General features: G+C 40.2%; 1 protein-coding gene across 11 annotated transcripts in view; it reads right to left on the reverse strand.

Annotated features, from left to right (window-relative positions):
• Window positions 1–26,636, reverse strand: part of LOC105484439 (solute carrier family 9 member C2 (putative)) — a 101,861-nt gene that overhangs the window by 56,503 nt on the left and 18,722 nt on the right. For all 11 annotated transcript variants that reach the window (XM_011746016.3, XM_011746015.3, XM_011746014.3 and 8 more), the window contains 5 exons: window positions 21,041–21,157; window positions 19,354–19,515; window positions 14,200–14,299; window positions 10,747–10,890; window positions 744–912 (listed from right to left, as the gene is read on the reverse strand). In XM_011746016.3, coding sequence (XP_011744318.1) covers window positions 744–912; window positions 10,747–10,890; window positions 14,200–14,299; window positions 19,354–19,515; window positions 21,041–21,157 — 692 coding nt within the window. The remainder of the gene's footprint in view (window positions 1–743; window positions 913–10,746; window positions 10,891–14,199; window positions 14,300–19,353; window positions 19,516–21,040; window positions 21,158–26,636) is intronic.

The following is a 26,636-nucleotide window of genomic DNA, read 5'->3' on the forward strand; positions in this document are numbered from 1 at the left end:
CAAGAGTATTGTTTTTTCATGCTTTCTGGCAGCTATTGAAAAATAGTATTTGTACTCGGGTCTGGTGGCTCACATCTGTAATCCCAGCACTTTGAGTGGAGGCCGAGATGGGCAGATCACTTGAGGCCAGGAGTTCAAGACCAGCCTGGTCAACATGGCGAAACCCTGTCTCTACTAAAAATACCAATAATAATAATCCAGATGTGGTTGTGCACACCTGTAATCCCAGATACTTGGGAGGCTGAAGCATTAGAATTGCTTAAACCTGAGAGGCGGAGGTTGAAGTGAGCCAAGATCATAACATTGCACTCCAGCCTGGGCGACAGAGTGAGATCTTGTCTCACAAAAAAAAAAAAAAAAGAAAATAGCATTTGTCTGTTCAATAACATTTATTGAGCATTCATTAAGTGTCTGGTATTTTATTAAGCATGATCTCAATTCTCAACTGAAAGTTGAAGCTCAACAAGGCTGGGGAACTTCCTTAAGATCACCCAGCCTGTGAATGGTGGAGTCTAGATCAGAGCCCCAGTGTATCTAATACCACATCCATAACTACTCCATGACTTGGTCCCTTTCACATTCTTAACATAAATAACGTTCTGCTCTGTTCCTTTCTACTTAAAAGAATGCATTTTAAAAATCTAATTCAAAGCTGGTGAACTTTATTACTGGGTTCTCTGACAAGTGGGCAAGATAAGTAAAAATGACAAATATGAATAATCATGAGATATGATCTTTCCTACCATTTGTGGTACGTCTACTTTCTGTTCAGCAAGATTATAAATATCAGGAGCCAAGAGTAAATTAAAAACTCCTTTAATTCCAGACCACGTGATTACAACTCCCCATCGCCAGTTATATTCATAACTTGAATGCATCAAAATAGGGCTCACTAACAAAATAGTAAGCAACCTGTGGAGAGGGAAACATTAAAAATAAATCACACCTTGTTTATTAATATTATTCATAGTTGAAAGCATGTATTAAATACTAAATTCAATATAAAAATTTTCAGGAAAGAAAAAAAAAATGTAATTTATTGTTAAGTCCTTCCAATTTTCTCAGACTAACCAAATCTACTATTTAAATTTTGCACATGACACTCAAGTCTTGAAAAATAATGCTAGAACTTCTAAACAAATATAAGGAATTATCATCAACACTACTGTATAATGTTTGGATTTGGGTAGTAAATTCTCACAGGGAAGCCTCTTCTAAGAATGCCGACAAGCTCATCTACTCCTGAAAAGCCACACATGACTGGATTCAAAATTACAATGGGGGCATGTGCAGATCATGACTCAAATGTAAAATTATTTTAGACACATTAATAAACTTATCCCAACCAAATGTCTATTGAGCTCCCACAAGAATCATAAGCTAAATGTCACACAAATAATTTTAATTTGCACCTTCTTGCTCTCCAGATTACTTTTCTATAGGACCCTGTGCCAAAATTTAAAATCTATCATTAAGGGACTGGCCCTGAGAGAGTATCAATCCTGTACTTCAGATAATTTAGAACAAATGAAATTTCAGCAAAAGTGAAAGCAGATGTGCTCTTAGCCTCAAAAAACTATTGTGTATCAGTTGATCAGCTATAATTGCACAAGTCAATTTACAGAATTCCAGTCATTGAGAAACAGAAAATCTACAATTACCACCTATAATGTATAAAATTATTTGGGCAAACTCCTCTGCCTTGCATGCGAGCCTTCTGCAACATGACTCTTACCAACCTTTTCAGCCTTACTAAATAACCTTTCCCTAAAATATCAGAGTCCAACCAAAATAGAAACAACTTATGTCATTTCCTGATATCAAAAACAGGGAGGCAGAATAGCAAATACTCTGAAGTCAGTCTACCTGTGTTAAATCTAGGCTTGCCTTTTACTAACTGCATAACTACGTAAGCAAGTTATTTAATCTCTCCGTGTCTCAGTTTCTTCATCTGTAAAATGAAGATGATAACAATTGTACTTGCCTCAAAGGATTATTGTGATAATTCAGTTAAATGAGGCAATACTCAGGGCTTAGAATGATGCTTTGCATGTGGTCAGCACTCAATACATAATCAATACACCAATACATAATTATAACTATATATGATACATATGTATCCATACAAAATATTCAATCAGCAATGCTTATTATGTTCATGTATTCCCATTTCTTTATCTTGGCTCATCCTCTCTGAAATATTTTTCTCAAGTCTTTTCAGAAAACCCCCACACACGTCAAGGGCCAACTTAAGGATAATTCCCTCCATTAAAGCCTTTCCTCTGGTGATGTGGAACCATCAGTTCAGCAAGATCTCTGGCACTCACTGGCCATTTGACCTTGGAAAAGGTCCTTTGCTTTTCTGGGGTACGATTTCTTCAAAATGTAGAAAATAACAGAGATAAATAATTGGAGATGATAATTCTTATCTCCTAGTGTTGTTATGAAGATGAAATGAGATAATGGATGTATACCTGAGTCAAACAGTGTGCTAAAGCCATGTTTCTTTCTTTATGACCAATCTCAACTTACACATGAGCTCTCATGCCAGAACGAAATGTTAACTTTCAAATGGAATAACTTACTCTTTTCTAGTTTAAACGTTCTTTGGGTATAACTTGGTCTTGCCTATACAAACAGTCAATTCAAATTTCCCTATAAAGAGCAGTTTGTCCTGTTTTCCAAGATGCTCCCCCTGTCCTGCCTTCCCAAGACAGGGTCTGGAAATTCACATAACTCATGGCATCAGGGAAAGGCTTGCAGAGAACATCTATTGATTTAGATGACTTGTGTTACTTGTGTTTGGCCTTTGGCCCCTGTTCTTGAGACATCTACTGGGAAGTATTCTTGGTCTATTTTTTTCAGCAAGGCCAATGCATGGTAATTGCTCAGATGACCTGTCTCCTCTACCAACTAAATGACCACCACCACCACCCAGCACTGCAGATCCCTTGAGGTCTGCTGCCACTCCCATTCAACCCTAGGTTTGAATGGTCTCCCATGCAGCTCTCCGACTTGGGGTCACTTTGGTGACCCTTCTGGCAAACTCACCAAATATCTTCTGAATTCACCACAGAGGAGGAAAGAACTTCAGATTCCTTCCATGTCAGAAACAGATTAAGTAAGGATCAAAAGTACTATCTTAGGCTTATTGTCTACTTACCATTTCTGCTCAGTAGCCTTAGGCCCATGTCACTCTAGGAGGCTGTATTTTCTCAGAGTTCCAAACTGGAGGTACAGGTGGGAATGTGATGGGAGTGGAGCAGTGTCCTCACCCTGGTCTCAACCCCCTATATAATCAGCAATGTTCTACGTCCCCTTCCTGTTTGTCATATCCTCCATTATCTTCACCATGGCATAAAATAAAATTATGTAACCCGAATCTACCAAGCTTGTCTCTTGATATGAAAAAAGGATATTTTCAGAATTTAACAAAGTCTTCTCTTCTTCAACAAAGCCTGGCTTTCAGAACCATTGTCTCATTGTGTGGTCTCAAAAATATTCACAAATCAAGAGCTACAAATAAACTCTTTATTTTGGAATTTCATCATAAAATCTTAATCTTTTTTAGCTGAATAGAAGGAAGGTCATACATAAAGAAGTATAATACGGAAAAGAAAACACATTCATATATTGCAGGAACAGCACTCCTTTTATAGTGGATATTGTGGTGTTCCATTTAGAATTCCTTTTCGGGGCTGACAGCCCATCCTCCAACTGGGAGGAATTTGAGGATTTAAATGGGCCTGCATGGCTCTGCCTCTCACTGCACATTGCTCTGGGCCACAGGGACTTGCCCTCCTCAAAGTTGTTGCCTCTCAAGGCATAGCCCTTGGCCAATGACTGCATTATGAAGATACAAAGGCCTGTTCCCTTGTCTCAGTGTGGGATGACTCTGAAGGGCCCTTCCAGCTCCACAGTTTCCCATAGCTCAGGGGAGCCTTGAATGAAACTGTGCAGTGGGTCAGTTTCTCCCCTTGCCCAATTCTGCCTTCCACACTTGCCCAATAAACCTTTTGCCAACAACTCTCCCAAGTCTCCCAACCCTCCCTCTCAGATTCTGCTCCCAGGAAATCCAACCCTTCGAATTTGTAAATCTAGCACAGGGCAGGCATTCCACAGAACCCCTCAGCTAGCTATGAAGCCTCATAACACGTTTCTTGTTCCTTTTCTTTTTCTTTCTTTCTTTCTTTCCTTCTTTCTTTCTTTCTTTTCTTTCCTTCTGTCTTTCTTTCTTCTTTCTTTCTTTCTCTTTCTTTTTCTTTCTTTCTTTCCTTCTTTCTTTTTCTTCCTTTCTTTCTCTTTCTTTTTTATTTTTAATTTTTTTTGAGACAGAGTCACGCTCTATAACCCAGGCTGGAGTGCAGTGGAGTGATCTTGGCTCACTGCAACCTCTGTCTCCCAGGTTCAAGAGATTCTCCTGCTTTAGCCTTCTGAGTAGCTGGGATTACAGGCATGTCCCACCGCGCCCGGCTAATCTTTGTATTTTAGTAGAAACAGGGTTTCACCATGTTGGCCAGGCTGGTCTTGAACTCTTGACCTCACATGATCCACCCACCTTGGCCTCCCAAAGTGCTGGGATTATATGTGTGAGCCACTGTGCCTGGCCCCATAACATATTTCTTAAGCCTCCTATATGAAGCTTATCTTTCCTTATGTCACAGTTATTTATATATTTATTTTATCCCTCCAACTAGATTTTAAACTTCTTGAGGAGAGGTACTGTGTTTTATGCATCTCTGTGAACCTCGAGACTTCAAACAGCAAGTCCTATTGTATTTACATGGTCACGGTCACTCCTTTTTAGAGAAAGAGACATGGGGTTGCTGTTTGCCTGGGATGGAGCTGGGGGTAAGGGATGTCACCAGAGACCAGGGGGAAAAAATGTACCATATTGTTTGGCTTCCAAGCTGAAAGACTACTTATTTTTAAGGTAAGTTTGCATAGCTGTACAACCAAGACCTGGAAGTATAATTAGCTGAATCAGCATCCTCTGACCTCAGACTAAAGAGTTGATAGGAGACAGTATCTCTATTCTACCCTTAGTTCCAGCTCTTCACACTGGGGAAGCTGGTCAGAGAAATGTGGGGTCCTGCTGATGAATGGCGTATGGATGGGAAGTCTGACAGTCCCTCAGGAGTATGACTAACCTGAGGGACTTAGATACAACAGAGTCTGGACTAGAGCCCCTGTCCAGGCAACAGCCTTCAAGGACATCAGCAACTGGTCCCAGAACAGACTTGACCAGATAAAATGAACATCACTGGTCCCTTCCATTGTCACCACCACTGGCCAATCACACATGAAAAAGATCAGCCACTCCCACCCATTCCCCCAAGGACTGACCAATCACATAAAGGACACACACACACACACACACACACACACACACACACACACACGACTGTAACTAATCTAACAATCCTGAACTGACCTGGGAAGTCACTAGATTGGAATGAATTTACCTGATTGTATGTAAACTAAATCCACTAGGATCCAGCTCGCAGCTATATAGTAAAGCCAGTTCTAGAAATAAAATTTCATTTTTTTGAGTACTAAAAATCTAGGCACCATTTTAATAGGAATTAAGTTATATGCCCATTACAACTCTATAGGGAAAAAAATTCATTAAGGTCATCATTCAAGTCAGAAACTAGCCCCTGTGCCCAACGACTATTGAAAAAATTCAGAGCTCCCTAGAAGTGTTGACTGCAACATCGAAGAGGCCAAATTAATCTTTGTCAAGGTGGAAATCAATTATACTTGTTTTTTCTAATTTTGTACTTCATCAAAGTGAAATTCTGAGGTCTGAATTTTTAAAAATATCTTTTAATGAGTTTCATAATGTTTGTTTTTCTGATTATCAAAAATGCAAGCAATCTCACAAATTGTAACTTTCAGTCTACCTTCAAAGATTATTAATTTTAAATATTCTTTAAACATTTTCTACATAACAGAGCTTAACAGATTAGGAATGATTTTCTATTAATCTTAAAAATATACCCACCAAGGGTAAGTGATTTTATAAATGGAAAGTGCAAGATTTTCTTGTCCATAATTCACACACCTCGGGACCTTTGGATTCTTTCTAATTTTTCATCTCTGTGAATACGACTACAATGAAAACACTTTGAAAAAAATCATCATCCAGATTTTTTAAAAATTTTAACAGCTTCATTGGTATACAGAAATCTGCACATATTTAGCATATATAATTTGATGAGCACATTGTCCACTCCACATTTTAAATCACATTCTTACAAGTGGAATACAAACATTAAATCATTAACTATACAAGTAAGTGTTCTATAATACTTGCAGGGAGTGCTAAAAGGAGAACTACACAGTGACAAAGAGTGTGGGAGAGCAGTGCCTCCCCTGGTGGAGGTGGACGGCAGGGACCAGAAGCATGGAGGTTATGAAACTCTCATCAGATGGGTAGTTTTCTTTTTGTCTTTATTTTTTCTTTTCCTTTCTTTCTTTTTTTTTTTTTTTTTTTTTTTGACACAAAGTGTCACTCTGTTGCCCAGGTTGGAGTGCAATGGTGCGATCTCAGTTCACTGCAACCTCTGCCTCCCGGGTTTTTCAAGTGATTCTCCTGCCTTAGCCCCCAAGTAGCTGGGACTACAGGCACACACCACTGCACAGGTGGGTGGTTTCCTCCCATTCTGTGGGTTGTCTCTTCAATTTGTTGATTGTTTCCTTTACCATACAGAAGCTTTTTAACTTTATGTTATCTCATTTGTCCATTTTTTTCTTTGATTGCCTGTGCTTGTGGATTATTCCTCAAGAAATCTATGCCCTGCCCAGTGTCCTAGAGGGTTTCCCCAATGTTTTCTTGCAGTAGTTTCATAGGTTACAGTCTTAGATTTACCTATTTAATCCATTTTAATTTGATTTTTGCCTATGATGAGAGTCAGGGGCCTAGTTTCATTCCCTTGCATATGGATATCCAGTTTTCCCAGCACTATTTATTGAAGAGACTGTTCTTTCTCCAATATACGTTCTTATCACCTTTGTCAAAAAAGAGTTCACTGTAGACATATGGATTTATTTCTGGGTTCTCTTTTCTGTTCCATTGGTCTGTCTGTTTTTATGCCATTCCAATGCTGCTTTCATTACTATAGCTCTGCAGTATAATTTGAAGTCAAGTAATGTGATTCCTCCAGTTTATTGATTGATTGATTGATTGATTGATTTTGCTCAGGATATCTTTGGTTATTCTGGGTCTTTCTAATTCTTTCTTCTCAAGCAATTCAGGAGAATTGCTTGAGCCCAGGAGTTCAAGACCAGCCTGGGCAACATGGTAAGACCCTGTCTCAAAAAGAAATAAAAAGTAAAAAATAGGGTGAAAAGCTTTAGAAATCTGCCTGGTGTTCTATTCTATTGTGATTAAGCTGGTATTCAAACCATAAGACAAAGTTCTTCCCGCTCTTTCCTCCTTTTTCCACAGGCAGGAAAGCCTTTCCCCATGGCCACCACTACCACCAGTCCCCTGGGATTTCTGCCACACCACCACCCATGTCCACTTAAGGCCCAAGGGCTCTTCAGCCAGCTTGTAATGAATGCTGCCAGGCCTGAGACTCACCCTTCAGAGCAGAGGTCTCCCCTCTCGCTCACGGCAAGTTCAAGAATGCTGTCCAAGAGCCTAAGCCTGGTCTTGGGGACCCCAAAAGCCTACTTGGTGCTCTACCCCACTGTGGCCAAGCTGGTACCTGAAGCCAGCACATCTGAGTCTCCCCAAGGCCCACAGCATGCTACCTGTGTATTGCTGTATTTACTCAAGGCCCGAGGGCTCTTTAGTCAGCAAGTGATGAATCCTGCCAGGTCTGGGTCCTTCCCTTCAAGATAGCAGTTTCTCTTCTGACCCAGAGTGTGTCTAGAAATGTTGTCCGGGAACTAGAGCCTGAACTGGGGGCCTCACAACTCTGCCCAGTGCCCTATTCTGCTGTGGTTGAGCTGGTATCCAAGATGCAGGATGAAGTTCTCTTTACTCTTCTCTCTCCTCTCCTCAAGCAGAAGGAAGGAGTCACTTTCATTTTTCTGAGCTGCGCTGCCTGAGGTTGTGGGACGGGTGGCACAAATATTCCCCCAGCCACCCTGTCTGCTGTCTCACTACGTCACGCACTGCCCCGGTCCACTGACTCTGAGCCAGAACAACATCAGGACTTGCCTAAGAATTGCAGTCCTTGTATCCTAGACTGCCTTCCAAGTTCACTTAGTATCCCAGAGCACTTTAGCCCACAGTGGCAAGCTTGCCGAGAAACTCAAGTTCCTCCCACTGGAATGGGCACTTGCCCTCGGCTAGGACTGGTCTAAATATTCCTTCTGTGGGCAGGTGCTGGCTGAGTTCAGCACAGTTTTGCTTTCCACTGTTACAGGGCAGCACTAGGTTCAATGCAAACTCCCGCAGTCGCTGTGGTCTGCCTTCTCCAAGTGCACAGATTCTCTCTCTGCACCACACAGCTGCTTTGTCGGGGGAGGACAGGGGAGGGGTGGTGTCAGCAATCCATGACTGTTTTTCCTACCTCTTTAGTGCCTCTTTCTGCAATATGAATTTTAAAGTAGGTACTGTGATCACTCACTTGATTTTTGGTTCTTATGAAGGTGCTTTTTTGTGTGCGGATAGTTGTTAAAACGTGGTATTCCTGCTGGGGGGTGAGAGGGATGATCAGTGGAGCCTTCTATTCTGCCATCTTGCTCCATCCTCAGTAAACATTTTAAAAGCTAAAATGCCCTGACTTTGTCCCCCTTCACAAATCCCATTCCCCAAATGAAAGTAACCACTCTTAAGGGGCTGATGTACATCCTCCCAGGTGTTTTCCTAACTCACAAAGGCATTCATATATGGGTTCTTTCTCTTACTTTTTTTCATACTTACCTCTCTATCTTCATCTCCTGCTCTCCCCTCTCTGTTTCAGTGACCAAGGCCTCCCTGCTGTTTATTGCACATACCAGGCTGGCCCCTCCCTTAGGGCATATACAATTATGAGTCTTTCCTCTTGTATCTGCCTGGCTCCCTCACCTCTTTCATATCTTTACTCAAATGTCACTTTCTCATTGAGGCCTACCCTGCCCACTGGGTTTGGATTGCAGCTTGCCATCTAGTGCTGGCACAACCAACTTCCTTCCTCACCGTGCTTTATTTATTTTCATAGTCTTTATTATTTTCTAAGATATTATATTCATTATTTAACATGATTTTGGGTTTTTTTCTGAAAACCTCAGTTACATTGTAAACTCCACAATGGCAGAAATTTTCATGTTTTTGGACTATTTCATCCATTGAGGTGTCCTAAGTGCCTGGAGCAATGCCTGACATTTAGCAGGGGCTTGATACATATCTGCTGAAAGAATTAACAAATGCAGTGGTGGTTTGTTTTCATGTTTTAATTTTATTAATAATGTTTTGTTTTAAAACCTACTGATAATTTCTTTGGAGAATCCTTTCATTATTTTGAAGCTTCAAAAGTTGTCTCTTATCCTGAGAAAATAAGAATAGCCACAATCATGGCAAAAACTCACTTCACTGAGCATTTACTATGTGCCAGGCATGGTGCTAAATTCTCGTACTTGTATTACCTCATTGAGTCCTCACAGCAGCCCTCTGAGATGATCTATTATTGTGCCCATTCTACAGATAAGTAATTGAAACTTAGATTAAGTAATGACCCAAAGTCACATACATCGTCACAAAGCTAACAAGTGTGGGAGATGGAATTTGGACCCAGAAATAAACATAAGCACCTAAATTATACTAGGGAGCAATGACTAACTTAAAACCTATTTTTTAAGAGTCCAGACAGAGAGCCAGAGAAAAGACGATAAGATGGCTACTGATTTCAAAGCTGCATGGGAACAGCAGGCAGGCACCAATTTAGGCCCCACTCTGATGGGCTGGGGGATGGGGTGGGACTCAGGGCTGTATACATAGCCTTCTGTGTGAGAGTGACAATCTGGGTTGCATGCAGTGCCTTGAGTCAGCAGACTCAAGTTTCCATGGGAACATACTATAAGACAAGCTACCTTGGTCACCATCCTGAGTGAAAATGACAGTGTTTTTGGAAACATTGTCATAAATTCTTATGGAAGACACAACTACCATCAGTGGGCAATGGCATTCTTGAATAAGGATGCTCATGGAGTCAGGTTTAAATCCCAACTTTGCTCTTATGAGTTGAGTAACTCTAGGCAGGTTTTTACATTCTCTGGGCTTCATCTGTGAGGTGATGCAATAGCACATACATCACAAGGTTATATTCATATTAATGGCATACGGTACATGGTAAGTGCATTATCATAGCTATTGGTATATAGCATGATAGTGGCTTTCTCATAGCTATTGATGATAATAAATTATGATGAAATTCCACAAAAATGTTAAGAGCAATTAATCTGGCCCAGTGATGCTCAACTTTAACATGCATACAAACCACCTGAAGAGCATGTTGAAACTGTTTCCTGGATCTCATATTTAGAGATTCAATTCAATAGGTTGAGATGGGCCCATGAATTTACATTTCTATCCAGCTTCTGGGTGATGCCAATCCCTCTCATTTTATGGATAAAATCTTGAAAAATAAACACCCCAAGTTGCACAGCAAGCTATTGTCAAGGCCTTGACAACAATGCAGGTTTCCTGGCTCCATGTCCAGAGTCCTTTTTGCTGTATGTCACTGCTTTGTAATTCTAATTCTGGCCTTGAGAATCTAAGTCAGTAAACAAACTTTAAAATATTATTCTTACCTTACCAAATTCACTGTTGTAAATAAAATTACTATGAAAGTTATAGTGTAAAGTTCATAATGGTCGAGTTCTCCACATCCAATCACAATGCCAAAGAAAGTGTATATTAAATGTTCATATACACATGAAAAAATTCTTAAGAACCTAGGATGAATGAAATAGAAATGAAATTTTAAGGAATCACCTTAAAAATATATTTCCTTTTCACATAAAAGCATGTATCTTATATCTTCCATGATGTCTTAGCAGAGGCTCTTGCCTTCATCTCTGTTATAGTCAACACTTAAAAGAATTTTGTTGGATCTAAACACACCCAGTTCCATATTTTTCATTACCTTCATCACACCAATACCCATGGGCTGCTTCTCACAGTAGAATAATAAGAGCAAGGCAGAACAATGAGGACCTCCCCCCAAGGTGATGATTTATCAGGTTCTCTGGGATTCAGTGAGAGCATGTCAACTGTTGGGCCTGCTGCTGCTAAACCCAGAGTTGCAGTTGCTACCAGGAGGTACCTCAGTAACTTTAACTTTGCAATAGCTAACAGGATCATCTCAATGCTCTCTGCACAACCTCTCCCTCTGTGACCCACACGTACTCTTCTATTTACTTTGAAAGTCTCCCCTGTCTGCTTTCCTGTCTACTGCATTCCTAAAAGTCTTGTAAGGCTAACTCTAATCTCATGTTGTCCATGAAAGCATCTTAAGCACCCTAGGTGGAAGTAGTCCTGCTCTGAATTCCTATGGTGCTGTCTGTACTAATGTAGTTTTTAAGCAGAAGAAAGCATTACAATCACCCAGATTGAATTCTATAAATTGACAGAACCACCCCCAGAGATTCTTACTGAGTAGACCAAAGCACATGGGTTAGGGCAGGGGGCTGAGGCCTCAGTAGAATACATGTTCTGTTCTATATGGTTCCATGTGGTAGCATGCCTGGGTCAGAGCCAAGTATGACTTCCACAAGCAGATCTCAAGGCCTGCCTCCTCTAGATTCTCTCTCTTGAGACTTTCCCTTTCAGCTGACTGGGTAAGTGTGTCACAAACCAGTCTCCTTACAGGTGGATCTCAAAATTTATGCTCGGAAAGAAGCATAAGGAAGCCTCGTTTTAGCTGCAGACATAAACCATGTTCTTTGATACACACAGCAGTACCCCAATCAAGGAGATAATTTCATTCTCCAAGTGATTTCTATCTCTTGATTCAATTGATTCTGAACCCCTACAGGGAAGAGTTTGAGTGGGGGGACCTCAAACCCCAGTGCATAGTTTTCAAAAAATTCGGAAGTCATGGAATAACTGACTGAGTTAAAAACTTTCTTTCTTTTTTTTTTTTGAGATGGAGTCTTGATCTGTCGCCCAGGCTGGAGTGCAGTGGCTCGATCTCGGCTCACTGCAAGCTCCACCTCCCGGGTTCACGCCATTCTCCTGCCTCAGACTCCCTAGTAGCTGGGACTACAGGCACCCGCCACCACACCCAGCTAATTTTTTGTATTTTTAGTAGAGACAGGGTTTCACTGTGTTAGCCAGGGTGGTCTTGATCTCCTGACCTCGTGATCCACCCGCCTCGGCCTCCCAAAGTGCTGGGATTTCAGGCGGGAGCCACCACACCCGGCCTGAGTTAAATACTTTAAAAAAAATGTCATGTGGGAACAGTGGCTCATGCATGTAATCCCAACACTTTGGGAGGCTAAGGAGGACAGATTGCTTGAGCCCATGAGTTCGAGACCAGCCTGGGAAACATGGTGAAAACCCACCTCCACAAAAAATACAAAAAATTAGCCGGGTATCCTGGTGCATGCCTGTAGTCCCAGCTACTTCAGAGGCTGACGTGGGAGGAACACTTGAGCCCTAGAGGTGGAGGCTGTAGTAAGCTTTGATAGCGCCATTGCCTCTCAGCCTGGGAGGCAAAGCAAGATCCTGTCTCAAAAAAATTTTTTTTCACATCTCTCCACAGGACCTAAAAAATGCATTATGTATACAGTAGAACTTGAATAAATACATAATTATTCACACATATTGTTACTTTCTTATAAAAACATGTCTGCCACTTAACCATGAGCACCTCTGAGAAGGGACTTATTTTTGTAGGCCCACACCTAAGATGCAATATCCAGACCACAGCAGACATTAAGAAAGGATTGGTGGAATGGGTGAAAAAATAAACAATTGAGTGAATAAAAAGTAATGTATAATGATGTCAACAGACAGCACCACTGAGCTCGGGAAACTGTCTAAATTGAGCATTACACCAAGTAGATGTTTTATGAACTTGTTATTCCCAAGCTTCTGGATTTAAAAACACTGTAATGTTTCATTCACATACACACAAAACTGGAATAGTTTTAGGTGCCCATGTTTTTTGTTTGTTTGTTTGTTTGTTTTTGTTTTCTGAGACGGAGTCTCGCTCTGTCGCCGAGGCTGGAGTGCAGTGGCACGAACTTGGCTCGCTGCAAGCTCCGCCTCCGGGTTCCTGCCATTCTCCCGCCTCAGCCTCCCAAGTAGCTGGGACTACAGGCGCCCGCCACCACGCCTGGCTAATTTTTTCTGTATTTTTAGTAGAGACGGGGTTTCACCATGTTAGCCAGGATGGTCTGGATCTCCTGACCTCTTGATCCGCCTGCCTTGGCCTCTCAAGTGCTGGGATTACAGGCATGAGCCACCGTGCCCGGCCGCCCATGTTTTTTCATTTTGCCAAGTAGAAAAGAAAATACCATCTTCTATCATTGGAATGTCATAAAAGAAAGGACATTATAAACAACAAAAAAGTAGGACGGACATAATTTCACAGTAATGCATAGTCCTTATATTAAATAAATTAATTTTCATGGGAAAACTCAGGATTATGGCTTATTTTTCTCAGTTCGACATTTGTTTTCATCTGATGTGGGAATTTCTATATTAGACGATGATTTGGTATTCAATAATTTCTGAACCAATTCTCTAATTTATCCTAGTCTTTCAGGGAAAGGCTGACATTTCTCTGCACAGACAGGCAAATGATTTTCCCTCTATCCAGAGATGTCCATATGGCATTTATTACCAGGAGTAAAGGGTAGGTAAGAGTTTTGTTGATGTTACATTTTTCTGCTACTCTTCTTTTCCAGCTCTTCCCACATTATATATACTGTTATTTAAGCATATTATGAAGGAAACAAAGAAAAAAATATATCTTTTTAAATCTCCATGGTTCAAAGTAAATTTTTATCAGGTTACATGCAACAAAAACACCATGGTTTCTGAGCCACTGACACTTTATTCATAACAGGAGTATCAATTAATGCTGATAATTGTTGGCACTTTAAATTATTTTCAAATATAACTGATAACAAAAATAAAATTTTCAAGATAAAAAAAGGTTATGGAAAAAGAGTTTTACTAGTGTCCATGAAGGCGAGACCCCTTATCCACTAAACTGCTATGAGATCCATCAAAGGGCATGATAGGAAACTTACTTAGTAATTACAAATTCTATCTTCGGTTTAAAGGTTAAAGAATCTAAATTCAGTCCTACAGCGACTAAGGCAAGAGTGCCTGACATTCCTAAAAGTTCCACTGGGGAGAAAAAGAAACAAATGAATCAAATGCATTGTATTCATATCTGTACACTGAGATACTTTATCTTGAATAAAGAATTGGTGGGAATCTTAAGAGAAATAGTAGTTCTTAGAAAATTGCTTCAAGGGATTGACCTAATCCAGTAAACCCAGGACTGGCAAACTTTTTCTATAAAGGGTCAGATAGTAAATATTTAGTGTTTGTGATGCATACAGCCTCTGTTACAATCGCTCAACTCAGCTGTTGTAGTAAAAAAGCAGCCATAGATAATATGTAAACGAATGTGTCCAGTGAAACTTGGTTTATAGACACTGAAGTCTGAATTTCACGTAATTTTCATATGCCACAAAATATTCTTTTATGCCATTTTAAAATGTAAAAACCATTTTTAGCTAACACGCAGATTTGGCCCAAGAGTCACAGTTCGCCAAGTCCTACTGGAGACCATCACTGAGGATAGGGCTCATGGAAAAGTAAGTTCAACAGCCCTCAGGGTGTCCTTTAAGCATCTCAGAAATACTGCACTACATGTGCTGGGAGTTGTGAGCCAAGCTCAGTACTTCTGATGACTCCAGTTCCTTACACCTGCTTTTCTTTTGCAGATATAGACCTCCCTAATTAAACTTGTAATTTGCTGGGCTCTAAACAAATGTGTAAATGTATTAATAGTCTGAGGCAGGAAACCCAACCTGAAGGATATTTGAATACCATAAATACTCTGCAGTCTTAGGCTGCAGAGTCTTCAAATAGAACACTAAAACTGTCAGACAGAAAGGAAGACAAAGTACATGAAAGATAGGATTGGAAGAGCTTTGGGGCAAAGCAGAGCTGGTTGCTTTTGGAACGTGACCTCACCTTCCTCCATTAGTGGCCCTGTAACTATAAAATAGGTGTAAAAAAGTTATGACTCATAGTTGTGAAAATTAAATTAGAAAACACGAAAATGCTTACCACACTTTTAAAGCAATAAATAAGTGATAATACTATCATGCTGTTAATTGTTTTTATCTACTTTATTGCTTAGTAAATATTGTTTATTAATTTAAAGAGGAGTTTACTATTCTTTTGGTTTATCTAATCACAAGTTCACTTTAGACTTCTTTTTATCTACTTATTTAACTGAATTTACTTTAAATAACCAATGACAAGAAAACCAGGAGTGCCGCAAACTGTGATGACAGGGAAACTATCTTTCAATTTCCAATTCTCTATAATTACTATTTTATAAAGAAGGGACAATGGAATTAATAAGCCCCAGTTACAGGCAACAAGGGGATGCATTGTTTGTAGACTTTTGAAACAATTATAAAGATGACAAAAACTCCTTCTACTTTTTATTATCTCCATTCCCCCCAAAATTCTAAACACCATCACTTGATAAAATATTCCTCCTTGCTAGAATGGAGGAATCCCTCGTGGAATGCCTCTAGCCTACACTTTTATAGAACCCATGTTCTTTCATGAATTATACATCAACACTCAAAGAGGTGACTCTCCAACCTCAATCAGATGCTCTCTGGATTTAAGCCAGTTGATGGTATGTTCATTAGTCAGGGAAAAGAACAAAATTAAACAACGTGAAAGAAATGTAACTTTAGAGAATGTATAAGTGAGAATTTTATCTACATTTCAGCTTTCTGGCTATGGAACATCTCCTTGTAACACTGCCTTTTTCTGACTTTGCTTTCAGGAACTTACTAAGTATGAGTAAAGGACTGCCTGAGGTTGTTTTTTAGTTCCTGAAGCAGAGGAAAGTGTAATAGAGGAGGGAGGTGTATTGGTTTCCTGGGACCGCCATAATTGCATAGCACAAACTGGGGGGCTTCAGCTACAGAAATGTATTGTCTCACAGTTCCGGAGCTAGAAGTCCAAGACCAGCAGGGTTGGTTCCTCTGAGGGCTGTGATGGAGATTCTGCCCCAGGCCTCTCTCGTAGTTTCAGGCATTCTTTGGCTTATAGCTGGTATTCTCTCTGTGTCTTCACATAATCTTCCCTCTTTGTGTGTCTGTCGCTGTGTCCAAATCTCCCCTTTTTATAAGGATACAGTCATACTGGATTAGGACCCACCCTAATGACTGCATCTTAACTTGGTCATCTACAAAGGCCCTATTTCCAAATAAAGTCACCTTTACAGGTATAGGAATGTAGGACTTCAGCGTCTTTTGGGGGGATACAATTCAACCTAAAACAGGAGGCTACCTAGCAAGCTTTCATTCTGAGCAGTGGTACAGCGCTGCCTTGAAGCTACAAAGAATTATTGGCTGAAATCAGTATATATAGCATACACAGTGCTGACTCTGGGATGTATTTAAGCCTGAATGGTTAATGCTAAATTCCTACCTTCTATCGTTCATCTACACTCTGCAGTAAGTCTTACCTGATCAAATGCAACCAAAAGACAGATACTTCCTGTCTGCTAGTGACTGCTACAATCTCAAAGGCATAATTTCTAGAGAAAATCATCATTCTCTTTAAGGCTGATTCTTAGAGACCTGGTACCTGCTCAGGAAAGTTAATTGTTAATTTTTTAGTAACTTTGTGAGAGGGTTGCTATCCTTGAAATCAGTCACGGTAGATGTATTTATCCCATGAAAATTGACAAGCACTACAAATCGGGGCTTTTTCTCTTCCCAGAGAGCCAATTTACCACCCCATCGCTGCCTAACTCAGTCTCCCCATTTTATAGGTGAAGGAACTGAGGGTAAAGCTTAAACTAGAACCAAGGTCCTGGCTCAGTTCTCCATGATCTCCACCTCCTAAAATCTAAACCACAAGTGTCTCAATTGTTTAAGGATCTTTTACTCCACAGCGATGCGACTTATACGCCTTCATATAAATCAGCTTCAAAGTCTTATTACGCTGTTTAGTTAGCACAAAATAATCAGACTTCATAATGCTTAAATATATTTTTGGTAAACATTTGATTTGAATTGAATTGGGGTTGAGCTGAATTGATCAGCTTTTTGGCTGGATACCTGAATGAGCATAAGGAATTCATACTGCTTAACCAAATAACCCTATTCCAACTTGAAAAGTTGTATGTCAGAAATGGGAGTCTTCTAATGTGGCAATAATGCTAAAAGACTCTAGGGAACCCCATTCTACCTGCGTGCCCTCAATTCATATACATCTGGTTAGGATGATGCCACACATTGACTGGAAGCACCTCCATTTTTTAGAAGGAAAAGGGAATAGGAACTCGTATCTATTGACTGCCCTACCTTGAACGCAGTGATGTGCTGGTAAATGATTAAAGTCAGCTCTTTTCTGCAATCATACAGGCAGTAAGGGGAAAAAACTTTTTAAAACCCAGTTCAAGGTTGGGGCAGTAGAAGGAACTCTGAGTTGCAGTGAAGCAGTGTCTTCCAATTTCTGTGGTGTAAAGACTTTCACTGTGGCCAATTTCGAGCTCTCAACATAATGTCACTTGAACAGAGTTTAAAAGAGAAGAGCATAATCAGCTCTGGCAAGCCAGCAAGAGCTATCAGCACACCAGCAGGAGTCATATGACAGATTATCTCATTAATGCCTGCAATACCCTTAATACATTAGGTGATATAACACTTTTTTTTTTTTTTTTTTTGAGACAGAGTCTCACTCTGTTGCCCAGGCTGAAGTCCAATGGCATGATCTTGGCTCACTGCAACCTCTGCCTCCCAAGCACAAGGGTTTCTTGTGCCTTAGCCTCCCCAGTGGCTGGAATTACAGGTGTGTGTCACACCTGGCTAATTGCTTGTACTTTTAGTGGAGACAGGGTTTCACTATATTGGCCAGGCTGGTCTCAAACTCCTGGCCTCAAGTGATCCACCTGCCTCAGCCTCCAAAAGTGCTGGGATTACAGGTGTGAGCCACTGCGCCCAGACTATCATACCACTTTTAAAGCTAAGGAAAGTGAATCGTAGAGAGGTTAAGTAATTTTCCAGGGTCACCAAGCTAATAAATTGCAGAGCTGAGATTTGAACTCAAGTCTGCCTAACTCCAAAGCTCTTCTAGGACTAGTAGCAGTTTATTCAACCAACATGTGTTGAATTACTATCAGGCATATGGCAAGCTCCAAACACAGAAAAGAGAATAAATAAAAAGATGACTAAGAGCCTCTACTTCAAGGAACTCACAGTCTAGTAGAAAGATAGACTAAATTAAATTTTTTTCTTCAAACATTTAAGGCATCTATAAAAAACAGCACAGGAGAGGGGCAAAATGAAGAAATTTGAAGGAAATGAGCCTTCAGCGAATGCTTTCTATAATTTTTCTGATTCAGGGGAGTGAGTAACCCTCAGGTGGCAATTAATCTGTAGAAGAAGCAGCGCTTTTAGGTAACTGGAGGTGAAAGAGAAGTAATTAACCTCTTAATACCTGAGGTCTTTCAAGAACTGAAGTTTCTTCACTGTGTGAGATGACAGCAAAGGTGGAATTTGACAGTTTGACCACAGTTATGTCTCTTAGGGACCGGGCGCCTCAGTCAGGCCAGTAAACACTTAAATTTCCATTTCATTGGACTAAACTAGCTGAAGGTCAGCCAGTGCTGGGCACTCTTACTCTTGTGATTATTTCACTCTCCTGCTTCTCTTTCAACAATAACTATACCTCTCCTTTCCCGACTCCTAGCCTAAGTGAAGGCTGCCATTTCTATAGTCTCCACAATTTGGCATCCATTGAATTAAAGGCTGTTGATCTAGAAAAGCCTCAGGAGCATCTCTCCCAGCCTTCTCAGTTTGCAGATGGTTTGTTCTCAGGATTATAGCAGAGAGCTCAGTGTTGATTCCTCTGCCTGGGGAATACCAGTGACTATGTACAAAGTTAAAGGAAGAGTTCAAAAAGAATAAGAGAGTAATCACAGAGAACAGTGCAAGGAAATTGGACATGGAGTTGAAGTAAAAAGGATATTGAGAAAGACTAGGAAAGAGCTAGAGGTGAGTTAGATAATATGAGAAGACACACAGTGGGACCACAAAAAGGAGGAGAAGCAACTGGATTCAAGATCAGGAAAAAACAAACATGTATAAAGCTTACTTTAAGGACAGTAACTTTTGTATTTACTTCTGCCTTACCAATATAGAAAGTCATGTACACCATTGAAAAGCAGAGAATTATATTAGTCAGCATATTGCTAAAAACATCAGCCAATATACACCGAATGATTTTTGCACACCAATATCCAAATATTATGCTTCCCAAAATGTCCAAGATGAGTCCAATGCCTACATGTACATCTAAAATAAAAAGAAAGAAAAAATAAGAAATAAAAACTTGAGCTATAACTTTCGTTTCTTTCATTGATGGCATTTGGGTCTTTGCACTTTGGTTTACGTGTGAGATTTTGAGTGGGGACCTTATTTTTCAGCAAATAGGAGTATGTCTAATGAAAGTCTGGTAAAAGCCTCTCTCAGAATAACCTTCCTTTACAGTCTGCAGCTTAAGGTTTGCTTCTCTAGGGATAGAAGATTCAAATGTCCTCAGGAGAAAGGCAAGGAGAATAAATGTGAAAAACTTGTGACAAATGGGTTTAGAGTGAATGTCTAAACAAACAAACAAAAAAACTAAATTAAAAATTTTTTTATGAACTTGTCAAGACCAAGCTAACTAGGCCCAAGGTCACTGCTAACCTGCAGTTAGTTTATGTCCCCTACCCCCAGCCCAGGAGACATTGGAAAATGAAGATGAGACATTTTCATTAGTCACAATAACTGGGGGCACTAGTGGCAGTTAGTGGGTAGCTATAAGGGTAGTCCTAAATTACAAAGTCCTAAATGACAAAAATTGTTCCACCCCAATGCCTGGTAGCTCCCTCACTGTGAAGCACTGCACACCCCTCTTTATTCATTAATATTTATTTCTCCTTTTAGTATCTTCCTCCTCTTGTGACTATCACAAAAGTATATCAGAAAAACACATTTTCCCCCTTCATACTGTGATTTTTTTCCCCACTTTTCATTTCTACTAGTAACACATCTGGAAACCTAGCAAGGCAACAGCTTCATATCCCAGTGGGCTTTAGCTGCAGGAATCTGGCTCTTGTCATTTCCAGGACTGGATTCTCCAGTCCTGCATAGAATGTTCTGCTTTCACTCTCAGACCCAAATCCAGAATCAAGCCAATTCTTCGCACTCACTCACTGAGATCCAGATTGATCCAGGAAAGAAGTAAGTCTGAGCGAGCTGACACTATATTGTCTCTATTGTGACATTATATGTGTGCACACATGCATTTATGCGTATTGAGAAAAACTAAAACACTTTTTGAATGTTCTTTCCCCCTTAATGTGCAAGAACACACATGCAGTACTCCTTCGGGTATCCATGGGGCATTGGTTCCAAGAACCCCTTTGGATACCAAAATCTGCAGATTCTCAAAACCCTGGATATAAAATAGCATATTATTTGCATATAACCTACAGCACATACTTCTGTGTACTTTAAATCATCTCTAGGTTACTTGTAATACTTAATACAATGTAAATACTCTATGTAAATAGTTATTATACTGTATTGTATTTTAATTTGCATTTTTATTGTTGCATTATTTTTGTTGAGTTTTTCTGAATATTTTTGATCTGCAGTTGGTTGCATCCACGGATGCAGATGGGCAACTATGATTTTTTCTTGTTACTTCATATATCATTGTAATCAGCACAAAAGTAAAGTATAGAAAAGGCAGCAAAGTTAAAACATCTTGAATGTATTTTAATTTTAATGAGAATGATTTTAGAAAATATACAGACCAAAAAAATGCTCCTACCTCTAAAAACAGAAAAGCGGATTCCACTGCCCCGAAAATTTCCAAGAAAAACTGACGTGATGCTACAAATGATCAATGATTCTCCTCTAATGAGATCAATGTACATTTTAGAAATGCCTGAAAAAGGAAATACAAAATATAACTCAATATGCTACATGAAAATAATGTTCTTGCACAGGAAGCAGAAACAGAAGAGAAATAATAGAAAAAGAAAAAAAGAAAGAACAAGGCAACTATGACTGGGATAGATCTGCGAGACAATCACAATCACCATTTTTATATTTCTATATTGCGCCTCCTGTATTTGCAATGGCAAAGAAACATGGCGATAGCACTGCTTGTATTGCTCATTGTCTCAACCGTACTTGAGTTTCAGAATGAGACAAATACTTCTCAAGATACCACATTTAGTTTGAACAAACCTGAATCAGATTCCAAAATTACCTCATTTTAGAAATAAGTACAAAATAGGACACAACAATTCTACTCCTAGGTATATACCCAAGGTAATTGAAAATGTTTGTGCACAAGATTTGTACATAAGTATTCATAATAGTATTATTCATAAGAGCCAAAAGGTAGAAACAACTCAATGTCTATCAGCCGATAAATGGATAAATATATGTGATATATCCCTACAATGGAATATTATTCCTCCAGAAAAAGAAATGAAGTACTTACTGATACATATTACAACCTGAACCTTGAAAACATTATACTACGTGAAAGAAGACAGACACAAAAGTCACATATTTTATGATTTGATTTATATGAAATGTCCGTGGTAGACATAGAGACCAAAATAGATTGGGTGTGATTTCCAGAGGCTTCAGTAGATAAAATTCCACAGCCAAATTTCCATCTAACATCATTTTCTTTTGGCCTAGAAGACATTTAACAATTTTGCAGTGCAGGCCTGCTGATGATAAATTCTCTCAGCTTTTGTATGTTTAAGAAAGTCTTCATTTTGCCTTCTCTTTCAAAAGATATTTTCACTGAGTGTAGAATTCTAAGTCTGTTGTCATTATTTTTGTTCCTCTAAATACAATGTGTCTTTTGTCTCTGGCTGTTTTTACAATTTTCTCTTTATCATCGGTTTTAAGGAATTTGCTTTTTATGTGCTTTTTGTGTCGTCTTCTTTATAATTCTTGGGCTTGCAGTTTATTGAGCTTGTTGAATCTGTAGCTTTCATTATTATCAAATTTAGAAACTTTTTCTAAGATGGCCGAATAGGAGCAGCTCCAGTCTCCAACTCCCAGCGCGAGCGACACAGAAGACCGGTGATTTCTGCATTTTCAATTGAGGTACTGGGTTCATCTCACTGGGGAGTGCCGGACGATCGGTGCTGGTCAGCTGCTGCAGTCCGACCAGCGAGAGCTGAAGCAGGGCGAGGCATTGCCTCACCTGGGAAGCGCAAGGGGGAAGGGAGTCCCTTTTCCTAGCCAGGGGAACTGAGACACACAACACCTGGAAAATCGGGTAACTCCCACCCCAATACTGCGCTTTAAGCAAACAGGCACACCAGGAGATCATATCCCACACCTGGCCAGGAGGGTCCCACACCCACGGAGCCTCCCTCATTGCTAGCGCAGCAGTCTGTAATCTACCAGCAAGGCAGCAGCGAGGCTGCGGGAGGGGCGCCCGCCATTGCTCAGGCTTAAGTAGGTAAACAAAGCTGCTGGGAAGCTCGAACTGGGTGGAGCTCACAGCAGCTCAAGGAAACCTGCCTGTCTCTGTAGACTCCACCTCTGGGGACAGGGCACAGTAAACTAAACAAACGCAGCAGACACCTCTGCAGACGCAAACGACTCTGTCTGACAGCTTTGAAGAGAGCAGTGGATCTCCCAACACGGAGGTTGAGATCTGAGAAGGGACAGACTCCCTGCTCAAGTGGGTCCCTGACCCCTGAGTAGCCTAACTGGGAGACATCCCCCACTAGGGGCAGTCTGACACCCCACACCTCACAGAGAGGAGTACACCCCTGAGAGGAAGCTTCCAAAGCAAGAATCAGACAGGTACACTCGCTGTTCAGAAATATTCTATCTTCTGCAGCCTCTGCTGCTGATACCCAGGCAAACAGGGTCTGGAGTGGACCTCAAGCAATCTCCAACAGACCTACAGCTGAGGGTCCTGACTGTTAGAAGGAAAACTATCAAACAGGAAGGACACCTACACCAAAACCCCATCAGTACATCACCATCATCAAAGACCAGAGGCAGATAAAACCACAAAGATGGGGAAAAAGCAGGGCAGAAAAGCTGGAAATTCAAAAAATAAGAGCGCATCTCCCCCGGCAAAGGAGCGCAGCTCATCGCCAGCAACAGATCAAAGCTGGACGGAGAATGACTTTGACGAGATGAGAGAAGAAGGCTTCAGTCCATCAAATTTCTCAGAGCTAAAGGAGGAATTACATACCCAGCGCAAAGAAACTAAAAATCTTGAAAAAAAAGTGGAAGAATTGATGGCTAGAGTAATTAATGCAGAGAAGGTCATAAACGAAATGAAAGAGATGAAAACCATGACACGAGAAATACGTGACAAATGCACAAGCTTCAGTAACCGACTCGATCAACTGGAAGAAAGAGTATCAGCGATTGAGGATCAAATGAATGAAATGAAGCGAGAAGAGAAACCAAAAGAAAAAAGAAGAAAAAGAAATGAACAAAGCCTGCAAGAAGTATGGGATTATGTAAAAAGACCAAATCTACGTCTGATTGGGGTGCCTGAAAGTGAGGGGGAAAATGGAACCAAGTTGGAAAACACTCTTCAGGATATCATCCAGGAGAACTTCCCCAACCTAGTAGGGCAGGCCAACATTCAAATCCAGGAAATACAGAGAACGCCACAAAGATACTCCTCGAGAAGAGCAACTCCAAGACACATAATTGCCAGATTCACCAAAGTTGAAATGAAGGAAAAAATCTTAAGGGCAGCCAGAGAGAAAGGTCGGGTTACCCACAAAGGGAAGCACATCAGACTAACAGCAGATCTCTCGGCAGAAACTCTACAAGCCAGAAGAGAGTGGGGGCCAATATTCAACATTCTTAAAGAAAAGAATTTTCAACCCAGAATTTCATATCCAGCCAAACTAAGTTTCATAAGTGAAGGAGAAATAAAATCCTTTACAGATAAGCAAATGCTTAGAGATTTTGTCACCACTAGGCCTGCCTTACAAGAGACCCTGAAGGAAGCACTCAACATGGAAAGGAACAACCGGTACCAGCCATTGCAAAAACATGCCAAAATGTAAAGACCATCGAGGCTAGGAAGAAACTGCATCAACTAACGAGCAAAATAACCAGTTAATATCATAATGGCAGGATCAAGTTCACACATAACAATATTAACCTTAAATGTAAATGGACTAAATGCTCCAATTAAAAGACACAGACTGGCAAACTGGATAAAGAGTCAAGACCCATCAGTCTGCTGTATTCAGGAGACCCATCTCACAGGCAGAGACATACATAGGCTCAAAATAAAGGGATGGAGGAAGATTTACCAAGCAAATGGAGAACAAAAAAAAGCAGGGGTTGCAATACTAGTCTCTGATAAAACAGACTTTAAACCATCAAAGATCAAAAGAGACAAAGAAGGCCATTACATAATGGTAAAGGGATCAATTCAACAGGAAGAGCTAACTATCCTAAATATATATGCACCCAATACAGGAGCACCCAGATTCATCAAGCAAGTCCTTAGAGACTTACAAAGAGACTTAGACTCCCATACAATAATAACGGGAGACTTCAACACTCCACTGTCAACATTAGACAGATCAATGAGACAGAAAGTTAACAAGGATATCCAGGAACTGAACTCACCTCTGCAGCAAGCAGACCTAATAGACATCTATAGAACTCTCCACCCCAAATCAACAGAATATACATTCTTCTCAGCACCACATCATACTTACTCCAAAATCGACCACGTAATTGGAAGTAAAGCGCTCCTCAGCAAATGTACAAGAACAGAAATTATAACAAACTGTCTCTCAGACCACAGTGCAATCAAACTAGAACTCAGGACTAAGAAACTCAATCAAAACCGCTCAACTACATGGAAACTGAACAACCTGCTCCTGAATGACTACTGGGTACATAACGAAATGAAGGCAGAAATAAAGATGTTCTTTGAAACCAATGAGAACAAAGATACAACATACCAGAATCTCTGGGACACATTTAAAGCAGTGTGTAGAGGGAAATTTATAGCACTAAATGCCCACAAGAGAAAGCAGGAAAGATCTAAAATTGACACTCTAACATTGCAATTAAAAGAACTAGAGAAGCAAGAGCAAACACATTCGAAAGCTAGCAGAAGGCAAGAAATAACTAAGATCAGAGCAGAACTGAAGGAGATAGAGACACAAAAAACCCTCCAAAAAATCAATGAATCCAGGAGTTGGTTTTTTGAAAAGATCAACAAAATTGACAGACCACTAGCAAGACTAATAAAGAAGAAAAGAGAGAAGAATCAAATCGACGCAATTAAAAATGATAAAGGGGATATCACCACCGACCCCACAGAAATACAAACTACCATCAGAGAATACTATAAACACCTCTATGCAAATAAACTGGAAAATCTAGAAGAAATGGATAATTTCCTGGACACTTACACTCTTCCAAGACTAAACCAGGAAGAAGTTGAATCCCTGAATAGACCAATAGCAGGCTCTGAAATTGAGGCAACAATTAATAGCCTACCAACCAAAAAAAGTCCAGGACCAGATGGATTCACAGCTGAATTCTACCAGAGGTACAAGGAGGAGATGGTACCATTCCTTCTGAAACTATTCCAATCAATAGAAAAAGAGGGAATCCTCCCTAACTCATTTTATGAGGCCAACATCATCCTGATACCAAAGCCTGGCAGAGACACAACAAAAAAAGAGAATTTTAGACCAATATCCCTGATGAACATCGATGCAAAAATCCTCAATAAAATACTGGCAAACCGGATTCAGCAACACATCAAAAAGCTTATCCACCATGATCAAGTGGGCTTCATCCCTGGGATGCAAGGCTGGTTCAACATTCGCAAATCAATAAACATAATCCAGCATATAAACAGAACCAAAGACAAGAACCACATGATTATCTCAATAGATGCAGAAAAGGCTTTTGACAAAATTCAACAGCCCTTCATGCTAAAAACGCTCAATAAATTCAGTATTGATGGAACGTACCTCAAAATAATAAGAGCTATTTATGACAAACCCACAGCCAATATCATACTGAATGGGCAAAAACTGGAAAAATTCCCTTTGAAAACTGGCACAAGACAGGGATGCCCTCTCTCACCACTCCTATTCAACATAGTGTTGGAAGTTCTGGCTAGGGCAATCAGGCAAGAGAAAGAAATCAAGCGTATTCAGTTAGGAAAAGAAGAAGTCAAATTGTCCCTCTTTGCAGATGACATGATTGTATATTTAGAAAACCCCATTGTCTCAGCCCAAAATCTCCTTAAGCTGATAAGCAACTTCAGCAAAGTCTCAGGATACAAAATTAATGTGCAAAAATCACAAGCATTCTTATACACCAGTAACAGACAAACAGAGAGCCAAATCAGGAATGAACTTCCATTCACAATT

Source organism: Macaca nemestrina, chromosome 1 (genome assembly GCF_043159975.1).
Source record: "Macaca nemestrina isolate mMacNem1 chromosome 1, mMacNem.hap1, whole genome shotgun sequence".
Taxonomy (NCBI): Eukaryota; Metazoa; Chordata; class Mammalia; order Primates; family Cercopithecidae; genus Macaca; species Macaca nemestrina.